This window comes from Populus euphratica, unplaced genomic scaffold, assembly GCF_000495115.2.
Source record: "Populus euphratica unplaced genomic scaffold, PopEup_1.0 scaffold590.1, whole genome shotgun sequence".
NCBI lineage: Eukaryota > Viridiplantae > Streptophyta > Magnoliopsida > Malpighiales > Salicaceae > Populus > Populus euphratica.
In genome coordinates, this window is record NW_011500118.1 from 233,335 (window position 1) to 250,596 (window position 17,262).

The 17,262-nt window shown below is 33.1% G+C and overlaps 2 protein-coding genes across 5 annotated transcripts in view; one reads left to right on the forward strand and one right to left on the reverse strand.

The window, feature by feature from the left end:
- The first annotated feature begins 633 nt into the window (after nucleotides 1-633).
- Nucleotides 634-3,617, forward strand: LOC105110004 (pyruvate dehydrogenase E1 component subunit beta-3, chloroplastic). Its single transcript, XM_011004894.1, has 4 exons — nucleotides 634-1,038; nucleotides 1,120-1,232; nucleotides 1,327-1,370; nucleotides 2,296-3,617. The coding sequence occupies exons 1-4, from the start codon at nucleotides 933-935 to the stop codon at nucleotides 3,266-3,268; spliced, it is 1,236 nt and encodes a 411-aa protein (XP_011003196.1). The 5' UTR covers nucleotides 634-932; the 3' UTR covers nucleotides 3,269-3,617.
- A 7,828-nt stretch (nucleotides 3,618-11,445) lies between these two features.
- Nucleotides 11,446-17,262, reverse strand: part of LOC105110005 (inositol hexakisphosphate and diphosphoinositol-pentakisphosphate kinase 2-like) — an 18,534-nt gene continuing 12,717 nt past the window's right edge. For 2 of the 4 annotated variants that reach the window (XM_011004895.1, XM_011004897.1), the window contains exons 22-30: nucleotides 16,647-16,888; nucleotides 16,351-16,395; nucleotides 15,568-15,634; nucleotides 15,119-15,190; nucleotides 14,393-14,643; nucleotides 14,259-14,316; nucleotides 13,312-13,479; nucleotides 12,708-12,782; nucleotides 11,447-11,861 (exon numbers count right to left, since the gene is read on the reverse strand). In XM_011004895.1, coding sequence (XP_011003197.1) covers nucleotides 11,592-11,861; nucleotides 12,708-12,782; nucleotides 13,312-13,479; nucleotides 14,259-14,316; nucleotides 14,393-14,643; nucleotides 15,119-15,190; nucleotides 15,568-15,634; nucleotides 16,351-16,395; nucleotides 16,647-16,888 — 1,248 coding nt within the window. In that variant the 3' untranslated portion in view covers nucleotides 11,447-11,591. Of the gene's footprint in view, nucleotides 11,862-12,707; nucleotides 12,783-13,311; nucleotides 13,480-14,258; nucleotides 14,317-14,392; nucleotides 14,644-15,118; nucleotides 15,191-15,567; nucleotides 15,635-16,350; nucleotides 16,396-16,646; nucleotides 16,889-17,262 lie in introns of all 4 variants that reach the window. The other 2 variants (XM_011004898.1, XM_011004896.1) reach the window with 2 other exon arrangements.

A 17,262-nucleotide genomic window follows, 5' to 3' on the forward strand; every position in this document is an offset into this window, starting at 1 on the left:
CACTTCCTCTTAAATTACCAAAAACCCCTACTCCTTGAACAATAGGAAACAGCAAAAACTGTCTACCTAAGTCCAAGAAGTGAAAAAAATAAAAAATAAAAAAAATCCCTTACATTACATGACATCCCATCTCTCACGTCTCAATGTATATCGAGGTGTTCATTGAATATAATTAAATTAGATTTTGATATATAATTTTAAGAAATTTTACAAATTATAAATTAGATTTATTTTTTAAAATAAAACCCTACCGAATCAAACTAAATTTGTATGGATACAATAAATAATTACAAATTGAATTTATATTAGTAATTTTTATGGGTTAAGGTTAAATAGAACTAAAATTTAAGGTCAGTTTAAAACCCATTATAAGTTATAATAAATAATTTATATTTAATATAATCAATTGATTAAAATAAAAAAATTAATTATAAAAAAACACAATTTAAAACAACAAATTAAGTTTTTTTAAGTTTGTTATTATAAAATATATAGATTGGATGAGATTTATCGAAATTAAAAAATATTAACATATGCACTTGTAATCTTTTTTTTGAAGTTTTTCCAACTCACCGTGAACATTAATATCTACATGATTCGATTTCAATGGGTTGAATAAACTTAAATAATATAAATATTATAAATGAAATAGTTTTTTTCTAACACGCCTGGACACGAGTGGCTCAACAGAAGTGGCGATGCAAACGATGTTGGTGTTGCTGTTAATTAATTTTGTGGTTCCAAAAAAGAAACATAGGAATTATAGCTTACTCTGCTTTTCTTTTCTACAGTTCCTCAATTTCTTCGCCCCCTCCTTCTCTCTCTCTCTCTTTTCCCTCCTGCGTTTATAAATTGCATCCCTTTCACGTACTTTCTCATCCTGTCTTCTTGAAAATCACCAACTCTTTCAGCCATAAAGAAAGGAAGAGCAAATGGCCACCATTTTCCAGGGATTACGGAGTGGAGCTGCTACAGCTTTAACCAATTCCTTCGATTCAAAGAAATTGCTTTCGCCTTCCACTCGCAGATCCCTCTCGGGTTAGTTTCCTTCCATTTTCTGTGCAAGATTCGTTTTTTATGCTTTTCTAATAATGGGTTTTTAGTTTTGTTTGATTTTAGAGAGGAAAGTGAGCTTTTCGGTGGTGAGATCTGATGGGACCGTGAATCTGAATCTTGGGGGTTCTAACGCTAGAGCTCGCAGGGTTGATCAACTGATTACAAATGCAGTTGCAGTTAATCTCCTCTCCTCTTGTTTTAAGTTTGTTCTCCAAGTTTGATCTTGTTTGTAATTGTGTGTGTTTGTCTGTTTATCTTGTTTTGTTTTAGACAAAGGCTGATAGTTCTGCAGCTTCCTCTACATCGAAACCCGGGTATATTTGCTTCTATTTCTCGACCCACATATATATGCAATGCTATGCTTGATTTGGTATATCTATTCGTTATTTTAGCTCAATATTCATGCGTGCACTCTCTTTAATATAGCATTCCAATCCGTACGACGACGACAATAATTCCTATTCTGTGGTTACTGTTATAGGATGCAATAGAAACCCTGCTGGACATTACTAATCTGTGGACTCTTTCGTATATAGCAAATGTTGATTCTCAATACAACTGGTTATATTATATATATTCTGGATCGGATATTTGGGTAGATTTTGAGGATACTTAACTGTAGTATTAACAACACACGGTTCCTTTTATTGAGTTTTGGTTTCTTAAGAATATGATAAAGATTAAAGTAGGAAAAAGAATATTCTGAATGGATGTTGTATGAAAGAAATAATGTCAATTAGAAATTAGTAGTTTCATTTTATTTGAATTAACTGAAAGGATAGTTGAAAATTTCTGCAATTTTCACAAAAGACTAATTCCTTAATTTGCTCTCATCTTTAAACAGGATAGTGTCATTTGCATTTCTGCAATTTGAATGACAAACCATGTTTGTAGGTGTTTGTTTTCTTTTCAACAATTATCTAGGAGTCATAGGATATGGGTTATCGAGGTCCCAAGCTACGCAAATACCACCACCACAATATCTAGATGGATTTGTTTTGCTTTCAAGTTTCTCTCTTTGAGTAAGAAACAACAAAAAGTGGGCCAATGAGCCCGGCCCTGTCCATGATTGTTGTGGTAATCTGCCCTGCATTAGTTAGAGTTATGTGTGCTTCATCTCTTTTAAGTTTTCTATATTGATGTGCATATGATAAGCACCTTGTCACCTGCTTGTGGGTAAATAATATTTTCATATTGCACATTATAAATCTGCTTAACGAATCTGCATTTTATATGAAGGCATGAACTACTACTTTTTGAGGCCCTCCGAGAAGGTTTGGAAGAGGAAATGGACAGAGATCCCCATGTCTGTGTCATGGGTGAAGACGTGGGTCATTATGGAGGTTCTTACAAGGTGACCAAAGGCCTGGCTGATAAGTATGGGGATCTCAGAGTTCTTGACACCCCTATTGCTGAGAACTCCTTCACTGGTATGGGCATTGGAGCTGCCATGACTGGCTTGAGGCCAATTATCGAGGGCATGAACATGGGATTTCTTCTTCTAGCCTTCAACCAGATCTCAAACAATTGTGGCATGCTTCACTATACATCAGGTGGCCAGTTTACTATACCAGTTGTCATTCGCGGGCCTGGGGGAGTTGGCCGACAACTTGGAGCTGAGCATTCACAACGCCTTGAGTCGTATTTTCAATCAATTCCGGGAATCCAAATGGTTGCATGTTCAACCCCTTACAATGCCAAGGGCTTGATGAAAGCTGCAATCCGAAGTGAGAACCCGGTCATACTGTTTGAGCATGTCTTGCTTTACAACCTCAAGGAGAGAATCCCAGACGAAGAATACATTTGCAATCTCGAGGAAGCTGAGATGGTTAGGCCTGGAGAGCATGTCACCATCTTAACCTACTCCCGGATGAGATATCATGTGATGCAGGCTGCCAAAACCTTGGTAAACAAGGGATATGATCCTGAGGTAATTGATATCAGATCATTGAAGCCATTTGATCTTCATACAATAGGAAATTCTGTGAAGAAGACGCATCGTGTTTTGATTGTGGAGGAATGCATGAGAACTGGTGGTATTGGTGCTAGCTTGACTGCAGCTATCACTGAAAATTTCCATGACTACTTGGATGCTCCAATCGTGTGCTTGTCTTCACAGGATGTGCCAACACCTTATGCCGGGACATTGGAGGAATGGACAGTGGTTCAACCTGCCCAAATTGTGACTGCAGTTGAGCAGCTTTGCCAGTAGTTACCCTTAACAGTAGCATACATAGTCCTTGCTATTGTAGAAGACTATGCAAGTTCCTCTATTCGTCTTCTCAGCTTTGTCCAAAACTGTTATTGAATTTACTCTGTTGAGAAATTTTGTGCTGTTGAAACTCTCAATTGCGACAGTCCTGTCAAGGTGAGGTTTTCAGTCTGTTCTTGTTTGCTCTTATTGGGAAGTAAAGCAAATATTATGCATTAGTTGCTGGAGGTAGGTATGTGGAATTGGTTTTTTCTTTTTTATTATTTATTTATCAAGGCCCAATTGTTGTGTAATGTCCTCAGTTACATGGGGGTAATAAAAGTAAGAGAGGCCCATTCGGACTTTCACATTTGTAGTGTTTTGTACGTAGTTTTTAATTCTTGCTATATTTTCTTATCGGGGATGGTTGTGAACGTGGGGGCTTGAAACAGAAAACCCGAGAATGGAAGTAGAAAAGGAACCGCAGTTCCTGAAAAAAGATAAACTAGAACAGGAACTTGTGCGTTCAGTTTGCTGTTATAGTTTTTGTCCCTCTCAAATCAATAGAAGATAATGGCAAGGAATGAAAATATATATATATATGTAAGGAAACAGAAAAACAAACAATATTTAAGTAAAATTACTGAGGTGGCCTTTTCTCCTCCAAAAGTCACAACTTCATATATACAGGGTATGAAAGAAAAAGAAAATGCTGCCATCTCGCATAATTGGGACTTTGCGGATCATTTAAACAAGTCGAAATTAGAAAACAAAACTAATTAATGTTTTGATTCTTTATCAAGAAACAGGCTAAACCATGACGCTACAACCTGGCTTAGCTATGACCTCCTACATGAAGAGAAGGCAATGTCATGCTCTAGCTACTTTCAAACTTTAGTTGGGAGAATATCAGGGAGAAGTTTGGACGGACTTAGCTTCATCGCCACTCTTTCTCTCCACCGAGAATCAATCTGACTTTCCAAACATCTGAAAAAACCTACAGTGAAGACTCAGCAAAAGATAAAGAAAAAAAAAACAATCTAATTAATTATTACACATTGATCACAGTGTGTAAATTCTGAAGAAGGATAAGAAACTAGTGATTGGTAACTTACTGTTGGGAAGAAAGAGTGATGTCATAGGGATACCCTATTTGATATCAGCATACTTTAAATGTTTTAAAGTCGTTTCGTTGTGATAGGGGAACACGTGGACATTTAACATGCGGTACAAACCATATCAAGGGTTGGCAAAGTAGTTTAAGTGCTATCTAGGTGGATAACCAACCAGGTATATGTTGCCCAAGTGAACATGTTTTTCAGGTGCTGTTCGATACTGTAGATGTTTTATATTATAATAAAAGCAATTTTATATTATAGGGTTTATTATTAAGTGTGGTTTTGCCTCAAGTTTTTAAGAAGCAACTCTTTGGTGTTTGTTGTGGAGAAAATTTATGAACAGTAAAGATATTTTTATTATTTTTGTAAAACTGAGTATAGTTTAAAGCTAAAAATATATTGAACTAGTTCTGATCCAGCAAAAAAAAATATTTTTTATTTTTAATTATGTTTTATTCAAAAAACTAGTGTTAAATATTATTCAATGACACTATATAAATTAGACGGAGATCACTTGATGAGGTAGCATTTGCAGAATTTGATCACAATTCTAATTTTATTCCTGATTATATTTTATCTGATGTTGTTGCGCTCTTAAGAAATTTGTAAAAACTATAGTCCTTATTAGATGTGTTTCATATGTGATGGAATTGTAGATAGTTTTATGGAACAATATAAAAAAACCATCTCAACCCAAAAGCTTAAGTTATTAGGTGAGATTCCAAGATATAATTTATATTATTTTCTAACACTGATCTCAATTGATCCCTTATTATTGTATTGCTCAAAGACGAAATAATAAGCAGGGATAACAGGATTTGAACCCGTGACATTTTGTACCCAAAACAAACACGCTACCAAACTGCTCTACATCCCTTTCAATTGGTCTATAATGTCATTGTAGAGAATTCCTGTCTTGTTTTCCACATACCCATTTCATTTCATTTTCTCTATTGAGATACATAACTTATCTTGCCATTTCTTCTTCCCTCGAGTGAAAGCCCTTTGGACTTGAAACTTGCACAGATTCACATTACCTTGTGCTTAATTTTTTATCAAATAAATAGGAATGATGAAATTCGAACTTGAGACCATTTGGTCATGAAGTCTCTAATACTATGTCAAAGAACCATCTCAACCCAAAAACTTAAATTATTAGGTAATGTCCCAAGATATGATTTATATTACTCTCTAACAAATAATAAAAAATATTTTATTAGTAATAACAACAACAACAATAATAATAATAGTACTAATAATAGTAGTAGTAGTAGTAGTAGTAATAATAATAATAATAATAATAATAATAATAAAGAAAAAGAAGGAGAAGAAAAAGAAAAAGATGAGAACTTTGAGATGGAATATTAACGTAAAGATTTAACAACGATAACAATAAATGTCAAGGTTAGAGGATCCACTAATGGTATGTCAAACAAGTATAGTATAAACTCTTATTATTCAATTGGAAACCACACACAAAGGAGGTTCCAATCAGATTATAGATTGTTAACATGATTACATTAGTTATCTTATTCAATTAATGCTAATACTTGTAAATTTCGTCAAGCATTCATCATTATAACTTATGTTAACAACAAATCAAGTTCCTTTCATAGCTCAGGTGTCGGTTATACCATACATTATGGGCTATGAAAGTGCCAAGCATTTGTTGTACCAAGTGTTATACAACATAAATCAAGATTAATCATTTAACAAGCAAAGTATTAAAGAGTGAACAAGATAACAAATATAAAACATGTTAGTATCAAACATTAAAGTCCATATTAAGTTTACATTATACTTATTCTTACACCATTAGTGTAACCTTTTCACCTTGACATAATTAACTTAGCTAGACATAATGAAAGAAAGAAAAATAAATAAACAAAATAAGAACATAAATAAGATAAAAGTTAGCTAAGTAAATGAAAGAAAATGAAAGGCATAAACTTGATATTAATGAAAGCAAAGCATAAACATTACAAAAAATACAAAGAGATAAAACAAGAGCATGATCTTGATTTGGAAACCGAGATGTCTAAATGCATAGCAAATGCCTCCTTTTATAGGCCAAAATTGGGAACTATTGATTTGATGACTAATTGATAAGTGGGTGACCAACTTTTGACTTGGTGACAATCCTTATCTTCTCTTGTCTGCCCAAAACTTCATTGATAATATCAAAATTGGAGCCACTTGAATGAAAGTTGTAGGAAATTGTCTCATCTTTCTTGTATAAAAAATTCAGCTCATTTGAACTTCTAAAACTCCACATATGGCCAAAATACTGAATAGTGCTCAGGCTGGAGGATAGATTCGGGCTTCTTTGTTGTTGTTATAATTTGGACTTGAAAATGACTTTTTTAGATCTTGGGCTCCATATAAAAGTTGTATGCCTATATCTTACCTTTCCATCCATATAAAGTAGACCTAAATCTGAGATCTATAGCTCTAGATATGACCCAATTACGAAACAGTGTTCTGGTTTGGATTGCACCGACATCTCTTTTCTAAGTTTGACCATCTTTTTGTCCTTCCAGTTTCAGTTCTTAAATTCATCAATCAATCCTTTTATTTATGTGATAGACCTGTATTTAAAATAAATATTTATCATAAATTAAAGGTATCTTATATTATTAGATATATTATTATAAAAACATGTTTTAGTTAAGGAGTTATTGATACTTCAAGTGCAAAATGATGATATAAAATCTTGATAAAAATACACTTTTAAGTATCAATCAATAGGCAAGAGATAATGTGATTCTATTCTTTCTTTATCCTATTGAAGGTTTATACATTGAGTGATGTTAGGGAAAATTGATCACATGAAATAAGATATGTCTTTATTTCTAAAGAATACTAAATGGTTTATAATTTAATATAAATAGAGGGTGCATTTAGGTAGAAATTATGAAATATGGATATGTCATTATTTCTAAAGAATACTAGTTAGGTCATAGAATAATATGTTTTTCTAAAAGTTGTCGAGTGAGCTTTTGTTGATTAGTTAAGGGAAATGTCCATGTGTTACAAGATCAACATTGTATCCATTTTTGTTTGTTTTTTCCCTCATCATTTTTGTTTGTTTTTTAGGAGTTGTTTCTTGAGTTGTAAGCTCTATAATTAAACAAGTTGGTCCATTTAGGGCTTTTAAGAGAAAGAAACAAAGGGTTGAATGCCAATTCATGGATATGGTCTTTTATCCCCTGCATCGAGTAATCCATAACTAATTTTTTTAAACTTGAGTTATCTACGTGTAATGCTTCAAAAAAAAATATATACAATCTCAAAGTGAGCACCTAATAAGAGGAACATGTGAACCAAGCTCTATTAGAGAAATCTTTCATGTAAGTGGTACAAATTTTTTTTTATCTTTATTTTTTACTTTTCTAGCTATCATAGATGAGTTAGATGTAATTCCACTAAACTATATAATAGAAGGTGAAGAGGAGAAATAGGATAAGGCTTATAAGTGGTCAATGAGATAAAGACAAATATGTTCAATTTAGGAGTTGAAGGTGTCGACCTTTATCTAGGTTAAGTTGGAAGTAAAGCTTTGTAAGAAGAAAAAAAAGAAAGCAACCTTTGTAGTTGTACAAGTAGCTAGCCAAGTTAATTAAATAATGAATGACCTTAAGAAAGGAGGGGCAAGAAGAAGAAAAAGAAGAGGCTAGTGGTCAATTGACTCGAAAAAGGGACAATATTAAGCAAGAAGTGTTTTGGCCAAGATAAATAGGGAATTTTCTAAAAACATTCATCAATATATTATAGAGAAGTTAGGAGTGTAAAAGGTTCAAAAAGACAAGCTTTTCACATTGATGGTAGATTTCACTAAGAGTTCTTGGAGGGTTGGTAATGGACTTTTCTTAGTTTTTCTCCCTATATAGACTACTTAAGTTTATAAAGCTCTACTTAGATAAAGCTATTGCTACTATTAAAAGGCAGTACTTGTCTAACCTGAATGATAAAGACATTTTAAGGATAAAGATATGACTAAAGATGAGGTTGTCTAGGATGACCAAGAAGAAGATCTCCTATATCAAAGAAAAAATGACTCATCGTTTATTAGAGGATATAAAGCAAGCTTGAACAGAAATAAAGCTCGAGGTGGAGATTATAAAGAAGACACCAGCCCAAGACTTGGTCAAGGTGGATTAGGTTTTTATCCATTATGATTAGTTCATTTCACCCCTAACTTATGATTATTGATTTTTGTGCTTAGAATATTTTCCTTTTTGGTCTTTAAATGATATTTTTAATATTAATTCAATTCTTTATTTCTTTTCGTTGTTTTTATCCTTTTCATCTTGTTATTTGAGTTCAGGACCCCTATCACTTTATAAATTAAGGTTTATATCCCTAAACTAAGTTATTCGAGGTTTGAAACTTTAATAAAATGTCATATGGGATTTGTGGCTCCTAATGATAAACTTCATAGGATTTGGGATTCAAATTCTCCATTTTATGTATGCATCCTTTTTTAATGTTAAAGGTTTGAGTGGGTCTTTCTTATTTAACTATGTCCATGGTTTTAAGTTACCTAAATGGGCTTTAATTTTATTTTTTTCTAATGGTAATTTTAAATCACGACTTGTTTAGATGAAGTTTTTTTGGCCTTTAAACTTTGGGAAAATTATTAAACAAAAAAAAATATCTCATATATGAAGCGCTTTTTTCCCTTATATACATGGATAAGGTGTCCTTTTGTGCCTATTAGGGATCAAACCTTTATACTTAGGGAAGATGTGTTCTCATGCCTAAATGGATTAAAAAAAACTTGGATAAAATGGCCCCTCATATCTTGGGAGATTTTGTATTTATACTTGGAAATATGGTGTTTCTAAACCGAGAGGATTATTGTTTTTATACCTAAACATCGTATTTTAATTAGTAAAATACTCTAAGAAAGATTTCCATGAAAGCCAACACTTTATTAATGTTTCATGATTTACATAAGTCATTATAAATTATTAATAGTATGATTTAAGATCAAAAATGGCAAAAAATAAGAAAGCCCAAAAATATATGTTTTTGATGTCTTTCTGTCATGTGTAGCCTTTTTTTCTACACGTTCAATTGTTAATATGCTTTTTAAGTTGACGTTGAAGTTATTGTTTAAAACAAATACAAAAACATATATAAGAAAAAATCAAAATGAACAAATAGACTAAAAGTGAAAACAAAAAAGTTAAGGGATCAAATTCTTTTTTAGGGTTATTTGGTCACTAAGTTTGCTTGAAGACCAAGCAATTATAAATAACAAACTTATTTACCTATAAATATATGGTTATACCACACATAAAAGGAAGGAGAAATTTTAAGGCCAAAAAAATAAAATAAAATTTTCACACTTTCTCCCGCACACAAAAAAACCCTAGCCCTAATAAACCTAAACCTGCCTATTAACCCATAAGAACTGAACCCTCCTTAGCAGACCATCTTGTCCAGAAACAAATAGGAGCCATCAAAAAAAGCCTCACTCTAATTTTCTCTTGCTCATCATCAGCTACCACATACATATTCTCTTTAACAACTATAACTCTTCCTTCAATGAACAAACAAGTGACTCTCCCTTCTCCACCATCACCCACTGACACAACCACCTGACAATAAAAGCCTTCACTCGCTCTTTTTCTTTCTTTCTTTCTTTCAGCCACATTAAAAATATAGCGACTGGGATCAGCACCACTAAATCTACCCCTTCACTCTCCAATTCCAAAAATAAAACAAACATTAAGCTTCCCTTCTTTCTCAACCGACTACTAATAGTAATAGAGAAGCAGCAATCAAAGACCCACGATAGCCATCATGACTAAAACCCACCCACAGACATCGTTAATACATATACTACCCAACAACTAGATCTACCACTAGAATAAAAAGAAAAGAAAAATAAAAGGAGAGGAAGAAAAAATAAATCTAAAAAAGAAGAATAAATCTAAAAAAGGAGAAATAAAATTAAAGTCAACTATTTGTGTGAATTTATTATCTTTTACAGGTAACGGTGAGTCATCGTTGACAAAAAAAGAAGAGAAAAAGAAAACGAATCTTTAACCAAGTAGATCTCTTTCCTTATATATTATTTTGTCACGTGTCACTATTGTTCTAGCAACACTTTTGACCCAATTTCAGTATACCCTAGATTGTTAATTTGGTTTGATTTGTTTATTGATTTTAAAATAATTTGATTATTTGTGTTAAAGTATGAGTTTATTTTTTGGATTTGTGTTTGTTTTGTGGACATTAAATATTGATGCATGAGTTATATTTTGGTCGGTTTAACTTATTTGTTTAACATTAAATTTGAATGAAGTAAGCGACATTAATAAAATATATATGGATTTTGACATTTGGTTTTGAGTTGATAAACAAAAATTTATTATGAATTGATATCGTGGTTAAAATAGCTTAATAAAAACATGTTATTTGCATTTTATCTAACAATGCATAGTTTGGTCATTAAATCATTTTTACAATTAATCTTGAATCCTTCATATTCTCAACCTTTAATATTTAATATTTAGAATTGTCTTCTACACATATCTACACACATCTGGATGTTTTTTCAATATTAAACAAATCAATTCCCTCAAAAAAATCTTTTCTTAAAAATTACAATTTTTATTTTAATTTGCATATGACAAAGCCTTTTAAAAATAAATTATACTCATATATTTTACCATATTTGAAAAACCACAAAAAATAATTTTCTATATTTATATGCATTTTAGATTTAATAACTCGTTTATTAAAATAATGAGAACTTGATCTATATTTCAAAAATATAAAAAATCTATTTTGTTTTCTATTACTATCTAAAATTATAAACTTAATAAACGATATTAAATTAAATGATGATTCCTTTTATTTTTATATTGATTTTAAAATGATTAAATTTTTAACATGATAAGATAAAAAATCTTCTCGCTGAGAGAACTTTTATTCGACCATAAACATATTAATAATTAAAAAACATAATATTTTATTAATTTATATCAAACAAATAAATAATACAACTTATATCAAGTAAATCATTAACAAATCCAAGCAAGTTGGGCATACCCTAAAAGAAAAAAAAAATCATAATCACACTCCAAAAGTATTTTTTTCAAGATAAGCTCGAAGCATACCTTAAAGCATCAGCACTGTGACATGAGATAAGCAAAGAATTGTGAAAATGGAATATTCACTCGTGAAAGAAATCAGGGACACAATGTTAGTAGCTACTTTCCATTAGCACTTGCATGCTTATCATGCTTATGGAAGGGCCAGAGATTAACAAGGCGCTCAAGTACTGCACTTTTTGAGAAGTACCCCGAGAATCCAGCAGGGGCGGACGGTGGAGGAAAGTCTTCTGCTGGCATGGCAAAAGGACGAAACATCATCTCCATTTTCTCTAGTGTGGTATAGGATCCCACTTCTTGCAGCCTTTCTGGACCCATTATTGGAAGAGTGTGCTCCTGATGCAACGAGGTAGCCTCCCCGTCATTCTTCTGTCAAATAAAACAGAACCAAACTTAACGTGGCTCATTCAACTATGCCTAGTTTAAATAGTATTTAGCCTTTATCCCTGGTATCAGATCATTTTGACACAAAATGAGGCCATCTTAGTAAAAAGAAACAGACACCAGCGAACAATAGAATAAATCAAGATGTTGGACTCTGTTGGAATTTCTCCTGTAAGCATGTTTGCAATCTATCGTACAATCCGAAGGTGTCTAGACTGTGTTGATAGAGCCACCACTCACGCACCTTCACAGTGTGGGAAAAAAATAGTGAGGTGAGGGGAAAATTTTTACCCTCCCTTGTTTGAAAAACTAGGGAGGGGAATGGGGAGGAGAAGTCATCTTTATCTAGAGATGGGAAGGTAATGAATGTTACATCTAGTAAGGACCCTTTCAGATTGAAAGAAAGATGAAGAAATAAAATTGGGTTCTAAAAAAAAATTATGGTTAAATAGGAAGTCTGTTAAAAATTTATAGGGCTATTCACTCTCCCATCCATTAACCCTCAGTACGGGGGTGAGACTTTGGAGGGGATATGCCTAGCAGGCCAGAACTCCAAGCAGTGATGATTGTCAGGCTCGCCATTATAAAGACTCTTTTGCTTAAGTGAAATTCAATTTGTATTCCAAACATTAAATGCAAATAAAGGGAAAAATATTATTCTCTTCGTTTGTGTGCGCTTGTTGATTAACTTTCTAGATAAAGTTCCAACTTTCCTACTGTTATTCTTATTTTCTTCGTTTCCTTTGGAAAACAAGTTAAATTTTAAATGATAAATGAAGAGCAGCACCATTACATGGGAGCTCTCTTAGCAGCAAATGAATATATGCTTACCTCCAACGGGGACAAGTCTGCCCCACGGCTGAAAGTCATCTCTATGCGGAACCTTTTTGGGTCTTCCAAAGCAACCTGAAATATCAAATTGAAAAAAAAAATATAATTGCCTTCCTAAGTTTAACTTATTGTTTCCAATTGCATTAGAGAGAAGGTAACAGGTCAAACTGTAAGCTATTCACACACAGCTCTGTTTGATTTAGCGATAAGAAATCAGTTCCCTGAACATGAAAATCTACATGGAAAATTACAAGGTTTCAGGCATGAAAATGAATGGCCTGGAAACCAAAATGAATGGCCTGGGAACCTCTTCCTTTTTTTTCTTTTTTTGTTTCTCTCTATAACTCACCAGAAACTTGAAAGACTCAAAACCTTGAAGACTTCCAGTCAAACACTGGCTTTATTAGCTAAGTTCCTAAATTGAACCAGTTCGAGGTCATGGATACCAGTTTCTGGGCTGGACAGCCAACCTGGGCCAAGAATAAAACTGGCTCTAGCTTTGACTGAAAACAATTTTATTAACAGTCTAATAAGCAAAAAAGGAAAATATGGAGTTAAGGTATTCAGGTAGAAAGAACATTCTAAAAATAGCCAGGATTACCACCTCAGTATTCTCAAACATCCTTAGCACAATATAGCTCATGTAGTCAAGCTCCTTGGTTTTGTACAAACGCTCCAAGGCATTCTGGCAAACAAGGCTATCCTCGCCTTGAAGAGATTCATCCAGGTTACAGTAACGGAGAACATTCATAAGGGAATGTATATGCGATTCCTGTCATCCACGTTGCATGATAAAAACTTCTGAGGATATGATGTATCAAAAATAAAATCTTCTGTTTATCAGCATGTCAAATGACTATCTGGTTTGTATCCAACTGAAGTACATATTTCAGATAGTGCAAGACTTGAGAAAATCAATAAGGAGGAAAGGTAAGAAAAAATTGAAGCATTTACTAAACATATCAGTGGCTTTACACCCTTTGTTGCCAAAGTGTGAAATGAAAGAAGTAAAACTTTGTTTCATTGAAAGAAGTTGAAGGGTGAGTCTATAGAACTCACTTATTCATCAACACTGGGGGTTCCATTCCACAGCCCATTAACATCATCAGCATTGAGATACAACAGTTCACAATGGAAATGTTCGAAAATGAAAACCAAAAGAAGTTTTAGTCTAATGATTGGAAATCCCATATAAAAATATGGTGAGTCAGTCCTAGTCTTTAAAACCAACTCAGCATTTGAAAAATGCATAAAAAAAGAAGTTATTTTGCCGAAGAAACATAAATCTATCCTCTTCATAATGATAGTTAAGTAACCAAGGATCCTTCAACCCTCTGGTCAAAAGTTGAGATGGTGGAGATCATTCAATTGCCCAATAGGTTTCTTTCAATTGCCCAATAGGTTTCTATATTAAGTATTCCCAGATTTTAAACCAATAACATAGAATCTAGTATTATCAAAGAACGTTTCTTGTTTCACAAAAAGCATTGAGTGAAAGAGAGAGAGATGGATGTCTGTGTTGTCGAAAGCAGGGGACAGTATTTTTCTTACCGATGTAAAATAGAGGCGTGTACGCACATGGCGCCCTGGGGTCTTTACATTTGCATACCTAATTAAAAGTGAACATTACTAATCAGTGATTCTATATAATGTTGAAGCATCAAGAAAAAGGTTGAAATATTTACTTTGGATCCAAACGGTATTTTGTCTCTTTATCATCATCATCATCCTGATCCATTGATATATCACTAGTGCTAGTTCTTCTCACGTCATCATTCTTAATTGAATGCTTTAACTGGTAATCTGTGTCTTCCTTTTCAGACTTCTTAGAAGTTGATTGTCGATCTTCATTACATTTTAATTCAGCAACACTAATGGCTTCCTCACGTGTGTTCCTAAGATCAATTAAAATTTTACCCAACAAACGACGAGCTATCTGAATTGAAAAAAAAAAAGGCACAAGTAAGAAACAACATATATATATATAAGAGACTAAAAGTGATGCAAGAGAATCAAAAGATTCACACATAAAGGTGTAGGAACCATTTTTTATTAGAGCTCCAAACATCAATAACTCCAGGAGTTCCCTAACCCCTTCTCTCACCCTGTCTGGATCTCGACTATTCGAGGAAGGCTGTTAAAATAATGTTCTACAGTTGACGTGTTAATACAACAATGTGACTTTGAACATGTCCAAACAACCTAATGGTAACTTACCCTGAGATCAAGCCATTGATCTAGCCTGAATTTATATGACTTTAATGGTATACTTAATCAAGAAATATCCATCAGAATGTTTGTAGTTATCATCAAAAGTATGTTTGCCAAATATGACACTGCATAAATTAAGCATCCCTATGAAGTGAATTTTCTCAGTAACATGTGGAAGCATTAAAAAAAAGGTACTTAACCTTCGAGCCAATCTTCAATCTCTGCTTTGGATTAATTCCATACTCATTAGGAATGACACCATCAGCAAGTAGCTGCAATAACAATATTCAAAACACTAAGAGAAATTACAATGATAATCCAATAATAGCTCAATGCTATGTATATTTGCAAGAGAGAATTGATTTGATATGTGTGCTCCATCGCCTCTAAAATTATATTTCATATAATCAACAGTTATGTCAAATGTGTCCTTAATTCAAGAAATGGGCACCGCATACTGAAAAGAAGCCAGACACTGCCATCTTAATCAGCATATTGTAGGGGAATAGTTTTTACTCTATCTTTATGACATTCAGTTCCACAGTACAAAAGCAGTAAAGCAGACCAAATCTGCTAGTGATGAATTATTAAAGAAAAACACAACATCTGTTAAAAAAGCATAAATTGTTGGATCAGAGTCCATTTATACCTGAGAAACTTTGAAGAGTTCATCCAGCCCCTCTAGATTAAGGTGAGCATTGTGTAACAGATCATATCTGTAAAATGGTAGATCAAATAAAGAAACGATCTAACAGTCGGAAAACAACTACAGTGAGAACATGGTACCATGAATCTTGGATAAAATTAGCATGCCAAAGGTTTTTGAATAAGGCAAGTCAATCACCATCAGCAAAAAATAAATATAGTTTCATACCAATTTTGAGACAATATAATATAAATGAACATTTATAGATATCCTGCCTCTACAAGCATCCTTCACTCTTTCATGTCAAGGCAGCAAATATCAGTCATGCCAACATGCATGGACAAATGGATGTCTTCATAATACCTTGTGCACTGTAGATGTTACCATGCATCTCACAATAAATTAATGCCATTACTGGGCCCACTCAGATTAGCACAAACCAGCCCAAACCATCACTTGGTGTGCAGTCCCTTAATCTCAAAGATAATTGAAAAAAGAAAAAAAGAGAGAAGAAAAAAAGGACAGGAAGCAAGACAATAAGAAAATCACATGCTGCAAATATGCAGTAAAAAATGCTAAACAAAAAACCACAGAATTTCAACTTTCATGGCCTGTAGACAACCATAAATTGTGTAGTTAAGCTTAATAAAGATTTTGAGGGCAACAAAACAACTGCAGGAATATTTTTCACATTCATGATTGTTAGAAGGTAATAATTTAGTATCGGGTGTATTATTACTTTCTAAGAACTTGAAACAAAGCATATACTGGAAATAGAGAACTTACTTGCAAGAGTCATAAACATCAGGAATTTGTGTTATATCAAACCGCCTGTAAATCAATAATTAAGAAATGTTAGACAATATGTAAGTTTACTAGAACTGTTCTATCATATTAACAGAAACACTTCTTTTTTTAACTTTTGTTAAAAAATACAGATGATGAAATTCCATATTCTTGAAATGAATAACATTGAAGTAACATTAACATATATGTAAAAGGAAATGCAAGAGCAGCAACCCCTGAATCATTTACATTCATCACACTATCAACAACCAACACAAATAATAGCAACCACTTACACCTTGCGTTCATTATACAAGTCTCTTTCAAGCTTCTTCCAGCGAGCATACATCAACAAGAATCCCTCACTTCCACAGGGTAATCCAGCAGCAATACGATCTATATCAATATTTATTTTACCAAGAGCCTTTGCTTGGTCATATGGTGGAATTGCTTCATATGAGCTTGTCACTGTAAGTTCTTCATCTTCATCCTTGGCAAGTAGTCTCACTTGTTCTGTCACCTTCTTGGTCAATGTTACCTACTCACGTTGAAACACAAAATGAGGGGAAGATGAGAAGTTTGGAAAAGTTTTCTATGTCTAACAATGAGATACACCTCATGGAAATTAGTAAAAGAACTCCAGAAATTGTTACATAAGCAAAAGACAGAGAGGGAGAAACTAGCCACTAAGGTCGGAATTTTTATTATACTACAGTGTAACAGCCATATATCAACTACAAGTTAGCAGAAGGCACCCTACAGAGTTGATTTGACAATTTCCCAAGGACTGAGATTCAAATCCAATAATGATAATATCACTCTTTCAAGTACAGAAAAGTGGCATAAAACTTAAGAGCATCAAAACATGAAAAGCATTACTCTATTTTTACCATTATCGATTACTCAGCAGGA

Coding starts and splice junctions, on each gene's coding strand:
- LOC105110004 (XM_011004894.1), top strand. CDS start 933: ATGGCCACCATTTTCCAGGGATTACGGAGTGGAGCTGCTACAGCTTTA. Junction 1,039..1,119: donor CACTCGCAGATCCCTCTCGG/GTTAGTTTCCTT, acceptor GTTTGATTTTAG/AGAGGAAAGTGAGCTTTTCG. Junction 1,233..1,326: donor TGATTACAAATGCAGTTGCA/GTTAATCTCCTC, acceptor GTTTTGTTTTAG/ACAAAGGCTGATAGTTCTGC.